General features: G+C 43.3%; 1 protein-coding gene across 2 annotated transcripts; it reads left to right on the top strand.

The window, feature by feature from the left end:
• Nucleotides 1-2,594: 2,594 nt before the first annotated feature.
• Nucleotides 2,595-5,636, top strand: LOC308105584 (leucine-rich repeat-containing protein 3B-like). Of its 2 annotated transcripts, XR_013934912.1 has the most exons (4): nucleotides 2,595-2,801; nucleotides 3,605-3,673; nucleotides 3,893-5,308; nucleotides 5,411-5,636. XR_013934912.1 is itself a non-coding variant. In XM_080456407.1 (3 exons), the coding sequence occupies exons 1-3, from the start codon at nucleotides 2,748-2,750 to the stop codon at nucleotides 4,733-4,735; spliced, it is 966 nt and encodes a 321-aa protein (XP_080312533.1). In that variant the 5' UTR covers nucleotides 2,595-2,747; the 3' UTR covers nucleotides 4,736-5,636. The 2 variants fall into 2 exon arrangements, 1 of the variants encoding a protein (XP_080312533.1); XM_080456407.1 differs by having other exon boundaries at nucleotides 3,893-5,636.
• Nucleotides 5,637-7,133: the final 1,497 nt, after the last annotated feature.

Below are 7,133 nucleotides of genomic sequence, written 5' to 3' on the forward strand. Positions count from 1 at the left end.
GAGAGGCAGACAGACAGCAGACAGACAGGCAGACAGTGAGAGAGAGGCAGACAGACAGACAGTGAGATAGAGGCAGACAGGCAGACAGACAGACAGACAGTGAGAGGCAGACAGACAGACAGACAGACAGACAGACAGACAGACAGACAGACAGACAGACAGACAGACAGACAGACAGACAGACAGACAGACAGACAGACAGACAGACAGACAGACAGACAGACAGACAGACAAGACAAAACATTATAATATTACATAGGGCTGATGGAACATAAGGCTGAAGGAACATAGGGCTGAGGGAACATAGGGCTGCCTGAGGGAACATAGGGTCTATTTTGGGATGAGGGAACATAGGGCTGAGGGAACATAGGGTCTGTTTTGGGATGAGGGAACATAGGGCTGAGGGAACATAGGGCTGAGGGAACATGGGGCTGAGGGAACATAGGGCTGAGGGTACATAGGGTTGAGGGAACTTGAGTACGCTCCCGTCTGAACCAGCTTTCTGTGTGTTCATTTATGTGCTAAAAGAGTGACTTTGAGAGCTGTTTTACCATACAATGTAAGTCAATGAGGAGCATATTTTTGAATTATCAATTTCTAATCAATGGAGCAATTATTTTTGATTTCTTTCCCACCTTTGGAGTTACATCATGGCAAGGTAACTACACAACCCAAACCTCTACCAAAGTGGTCTTACCCTTTAACATTGAGATGCCCAGTAATGTTTATGTGCCCACTAGTCTTGTGCAGCCAGACTATTATTCCACAATCTCCGAATGTTATACAGAGATTCCGTGAGACTGTATGACGGAATTATTGTTGTGAGTTTGTAGATTGGCTATTTTCAAAAATGTTGCCTCTTTCTTATATTATTTGACAATTTGGCCAATGTTTGACCAGTTTTAGTAGTTAGTATATTTAGTAGTATAGTTTGTTGATTACTTTTGATGCAGTAATGGGCTTCTTTCTTGTCTTTTTTCCATCTTTTTTTTAGGTATTAAAAAGGTCTTAAATGTCCTTAAATTGTCACTTCACTGTCATCTGGACCCCCCCCCCCCCCCCGTTCCACACCCCCCCCCACGTTCCACCCTAATCTTTTTTATAAACCTTGTGAATAGCCAACGTATAAAGTATCGATGAAGTTAAAATGATTGTGGCACTTTGTTACCCCTCTTTGCCAAAAATAGCCGATCTACAAGCTCACAACTGCTGCGAGGCGTTGTGAGCTTGTAGATCGGCTATTTTCGGGTAATGTTCCCTCAGAGTAGGGATGCTAGGTTTCTGTAAAAAAAGGTTGTTATACCGTTAATGTAAAAAAGAAAGACAAAAAGGTTTCTTTCACACAAAGATTTGGCGGATCCCCTTGTAGTAACTATGGGTTGAGGACCCCCTAGGGGTCCCGGACCCCCTGTTGAAGACCCCTGGCCTAGTGCATATCAAACTGGGGACCTTGCAACGTTGAATCCATAATTCAATGTTGCACGGACAGTCTTTTCAACAGACCTCACTTCAACACAGAAGCAACTGACGTCCATACGACGTCCATACGACGTCCATACGACTTCCAATGTCGACCTCTGTAACCACCACTAACCACCGTCGCAAAAAGACGTCCATACAACGTCGATACGACGTTCAAGTCAGACGCCGAAACGACGTCGCTACGACGTCCTAGTCAGACGCCAAAACGACGTCGCTACGACGTCCTAGTCAGACGCCGAAACGACGTCGATACGACGTCCTAGTCAGACGCCGAAACGACGTCGCTACGACGTCCTAGTCAGACGTCCAATTCAGACCACAGAGATTCAGACCCTGAAACAACGTCGATACGACGTCCACGTCAGACCCCGTCTGCAGTGCGCTTAGACGTTGAAACGACTTCGACACGACGTTCTGTAACCAGTGGTGGAAAAATAACTCAAATGTTTTACTTAAGTAAAACAGTCCCATATTAAAAAAGTAAAAGTACAAAAGTATCAGCTTCAAAATATACTTAAAGTACCAAAAGTTAATTTAGTTACATTTAAAAAAATATATATATATAATAATCAACTCTTTGGCGGTTGCCCTGACAACCCCCCCCCAAAAAGACCGAGCCAATCATCGCGCGGCCGTCGCCCCGGGCCATGGGACGGTGCAGCAGCAGCCGTAGCAGCGTTGCCACGTCCGCTTATTATAAGCGACATTTGGTCTTGTCTTTCTGTGAAGTTGCCTGTAAATATTGGTTCTTGTGGGTTGCGATTTTTTGGCCTTGTTTCTTAAGTGTAGTTGATTATTTGGTCTTGTATCACAATTGTTTTATTATTTTAACTAGTACAAATATTTTCATATCATGGACCCCCCCAAAGTAATATGTATTTGTCCCTCTATAACCCCCATCTGAAAATGTTTTGTGCCAGGGAGCCCCGTAACCACATTTGTGTCGTTAGGCTATTTAAAAAAAGATTCCACATTTTATTCCAAGAGTTTTTGAAAATAGCAAGAGACGCAACCAATAAGTTGCTTCTTTTTGGGCTTGTTTTCCTGGACCTGGTTGCTTGCTTGTTTCTCTCACTAAACCTGGCAACACTGAGCAGTAGAGTAGAGAGCTCGATCGAGCGGCAGAGACTTTAGTTTAGTTTGACTTTTAATCATATTTAATAAAGATAAAGATCTGAATCATGTCGAACGGAGAGACAAGCAGAACCCTGGAGACACAGGGCAGCATCATGGGAGCATATTTTTGAATTATCAATTTCTAATCAATGGAGCAATTATTTTTGATTTCTTTCCCACCTTTGGAGTTACATCATGGCAAGGTAACTACACAACCCAAACCTCTACCAAAGTGGTCTTACCCTTTAACATTGAGATGCCCAGTAATGTTTATGTGCCCACTAGTCTTGTGCAGCCAGACTATTATTCCACAATCTCCGAATGTTATACAGAGATTCCGTGAGACTGTATGACGGAATTATTGTTGTGAGTTTGTAGATTGGCTATTTTCAATATAGATCTGTGTTTATGGGACTCGAACCTTTTGACGAAAAAACATGTCGTTTTGTTGAACAAAAAGTAACAGCCTTGAAAATTAACTGACATAAAAAACCACTTCCAGCCAAACCTGGCGTTTCCTGTAGTTTAACAAGTACTCACATCTTTTTACTCAAGTAAAAGTATCAATACTGCAATGTAGAAATAATACAGCTGTTACAAGTAAAAGTCTGGAATTCAAAATGTACTTGAGTAAAAAGTAAAAAAAAGTATTGGTATCAAAATGTACTTAAAAGTACCAAAAGTAAAAGTACTCCGTTATGCAGAATGTCCCCATTTCACAAAGTTTTCAAATGTAATAAATGTATTCAAATCAATTGAAAATAGCTGATCTACAAACTCACATTGTGAGCTTGTAAATCTGCTAATTTCAAATGGCCTAAATATATATATAGGGCTGAAGTTGTTAATGTATGTGTTTTGTAATAATAATCAAAATATACAAAGTAACTAGTAACTAAAGTTGTCAAATAATTATAGTGGAGTAAAAGTACCATTATTTGCCTCTAAGATGTAGTGGAGTAGAAGTAAAAGTACTGAAAATTGGTGTTTGATGCTGTGCTTCCAGGTGCAGCTCCCGTTGGGCCAATGGGAGGAGAGGACGGGTGCTGAGGACTCGTCTGCACTGGTGGAAGAAGTACTCCCTTTTTTTCTCTTTTTTTACTCAAGTAAAAGTATCAATACCATAATGTTAGAAATACTCTGTTAAGGCCTGAATTCAAAATGTTACTTAAAACTACAGAAGTATTGGCATCAAAATACTGTATATTGAATGTACCAAAGTAAAAGTATTGCTCAATTCATCAGTAAGACATATAATACATGAATGAATGAAGGATGTACTTCTTGTCTCCAGGATGGGCTGTGTGTGAGGAGTGACCACCAGGGGGCTCTGGGGTCTCGGGCCCCCCGGGCGGGATGCAGCGGTATGACTCTTCTGGACCTCCTCCCCATGGTGCTGCTCCTGCAGAGCCTGGTCCTCATGGCCCTGTGCTTCCCCTCCGCCTCCATGTGCCCCAAGGGCTGCCTGTGCCAGCGGGCCGACGCCCACCTGCACGGCCTGAACGTCACCTGCACCCAGTCCCGCCTGAAGGAGGTTCCCCCGGACCTGCCGGTGGACACGGTGCTTCTGCGGCTGGACCACAACCAGATCGGCGCCGTGCCGGACCGCACCTTCCACGGCCTGCGTCTCCTGCGGGAGCTCAACCTGTCCTACAACGCGGTGGAGACGCTGAGCGAGGGCGCCTTCAGCGGCGTGGAGGCCACGCTGCAGGTGCTGGACCTGTCGCACAACCGCATCACGTCGGTGCACAAGGACGCCTTCACGCGGCTCAAGGCGCGTGTCATCGTGGACGACAACCCCTGGCACTGTGACTGCGCGCTGCAGCAGGCGCTGGGCGGCATGGCGCACAACCACGAGGCGGCCGCGCGCGTCCTCTGCCGCAGCTCGGAGCTCCGGGACCAGGAGGGCCGGCCGTTCCTGGCGGTGGACACCGACCTCTGCAACCTGGCCAAGCGGACCACGGACTACGCCATGCTGGTGACCATGTTTGGCTGGTTCGCCATGGTCATCTCCTACGTGGTTTACTACGTACGGCAGAACCAGGAGGACGCCCGGCGACACCTCGAGTACCTCAAGTCACTCCCCAGCAAGCCCAAGAAACCTGACGAGGCTGATGACATCAGCACTGTGGTCTGATGACATCACTGATGACACCAGCACTGTGGTCTGATGACATCAGCACTGTGGTCTGATGACATCACTGATGACATCAGTACAGTGGTCTGATGACATCAGCACTGTGGTCTGATTACATCACTGATGACATCACTAATGACATCACTGATGACATCATCACTGTGGTGTGATGACATCACTGATGACATCAGCACTGTGGTCTGATGACATCACTGATGACATCGGCACTGTGGTCTGATGACATCACTGATGACATCGTTAATATTTTTCATTGGTTCAATATTATATTTATAAAAACCCACAGACACACTTAACCACTTTCACTTTCCCACTTTTTGCAAAAATAGATTGCCAAAACATGGCCGATCTGTGAGCTTGCAGATCAGCTGTTTTCACTACTTTGGACGCTCTCGTTTGAGGAAGTTTACAAAAAGTTAAATAGAAGGTTTCTGCCCGTATGAAAGGAAGCAGAAGAATACAGATGAGATGTTAATGGACCAGGGATGTTGATGGAACAGGGATGTTAATGGGACAGGGATGTTAATGGGACAGAGATGTTAATGGGACAGAGATGTTAATGGACCAGGGATGTTCATGGAACAGGGATGTTAATGGGACAGAGATGTTGATGGAACAGGGATGTTAATGGGACAGGGATGTTAATGGGACAGGGAGCCACTAATTAAAACATCAAGGTGAGGTTCAGGCTTAAAGCTGTTGTGGAACATTGCTCTCTTAAGGTCCTCCCCAGAATGTCAAGTTCAACAACGAACCTGAATCATGTAGAAACAGTCTCTAAACAGACTCTACAGTCAGTACGAAACCAAGAATGGCTTTTTATTACAAAAAACAACCCTAAAATGTTGGGAAGATTTAGTCCCTGTCTCTTGGAAAATCTGAATCTCAGGTTAAAATTTTTGATAGGATATAATATAATTTTTTTAGGTCATAATCTGAGAAATAAATCAAATAAAAAGAACCAAATGATAGCTTTGTTCTCCAATCTATTTATTTGATGCCACGTTAATGTCACAAAGCAGTGGTTCTCCAAGTGGGGTCCAGGGACCCCCCAGGGGTCCTTGACTCGGGGGTCCAGGCCAGGGGGTCCCTAGCAAGATGATATACAGTTTAAACTCTTAAGCCCTATTTTTATATTTTGGCTACTTGAAAGTAACTGATATACAAACTCACAACGCATTGTGCATTGCGACACAAACAAATCGGGACAAATTGACAGGAAAGGACATTTTTGGGCATGATGTTTTATTTTATGTTTACCTTAATGATACACAATGCCTTTAATTACGTGTCAGAGTGGATTCTGAAGCTGGAACGTTAATACGCTATTGGAAAATGTTCCTTGTTTTCCACACAGGAACTTCTAAACAGCTTTCATGATATTAATGAAACCTACTGTAATATCTGGCCTGAACATTGAATCATATTCTAGGACGCTGTAGCTGCTGGCTGTTGACTTCAAAGAGCTGCGTTTGGCAGGAAAATTTTTACATTTGCTGTGGGATATACAGTAGCTTACAAATAATGGTGATGGTGGACGATTACTTAGAAATATAATGTATAGACCACAGCCTTTACCGTACATTATATATTATGTATAGACCACAGCCTTTACCGTACATTATATAATCAAGATTTGTTATTATTTGACCTTATGAGAACATGTAATCTCATTAATAACATAATAATGTTATTATCCTACAGTAGCCTATATACAGTAGAATGTCTTAACCCCGTGGAAAACATACTGCCAAAAGACCAGCCATGGCCTAGTCCTGACATATAACATACAATGCAGTAAAAACCCTGTGGTTGGTGGGTCACAACTTTGGAGTGGAAAAGTGATTCTCATTTATGGTTTAGAAAGGTTGCATGCTTTAAACGCACGCTTAATTTGCTGTCGTTACTTTGGAAAAAATTTACTTTAACTAAAAAAAAAAGGGCGTCCTGATGCTCCTGTGACGCACACAGCTTTTCAAAACCCTGAAACGAAAATATTCCTGGAAAATAATACCCTTTATTATCAGGTGGAGGGTTACGTAAACAATCTAACATGTTTAATTTGAGTCTGCTATTCGTCTTCTCTAAAGACTTTGTGTGGAAACAGTTTTACTTCATTGGCTTTTTCACTGGTTGCCCAAATAACAGCTTTACAGGTCATTATGTTGTTTTGATAAAAGGGTAATTTCTAGCAGCAAACCAACTCCCTATCGTGTTGGTTGTAAAACAGAGAGTCACAGATGGACCGATGCTTATGGTTTATGGACAACAGAAGTCATAGATTGAAACTCTGGATGATGATGATGATGATGATGATGATGATGAAGATGCTTCAAGGTTCATGGAACCAGGGAAGTGAGGCCTTGCAGTCCTGCTCCTT

The sequence above is a fragment of the Gymnoscopelus braueri genome (genome assembly GCF_963280865.1).
Source record: "Gymnoscopelus braueri genome assembly, chromosome: 17".
NCBI classification, from domain to species: domain Eukaryota; kingdom Metazoa; phylum Chordata; class Actinopteri; order Myctophiformes; family Myctophidae; genus Gymnoscopelus; species Gymnoscopelus braueri.

Excerpts from the sequence above, each read along its gene's own strand:
- LOC308105584 (XM_080456407.1), top strand. The coding sequence starts at position 2,748 with ATGGAGCAATTATTTTTGATTTCTTTCCCACCTTTGGAGTTACATCAT. Across the intron at positions 2,802-3,604 it reads TGGAGTTACATCATGGCAAG|GTGCAGCTCCCGTTGGGCCA; the intron begins GTAACTACACAA and ends CTGTGCTTCCAG. Across the intron at positions 3,674-3,892 it reads CGTCTGCACTGGTGGAAGAA|GATGGGCTGTGTGTGAGGAG; the intron begins GTACTCCCTTTT and ends TCTTGTCTCCAG.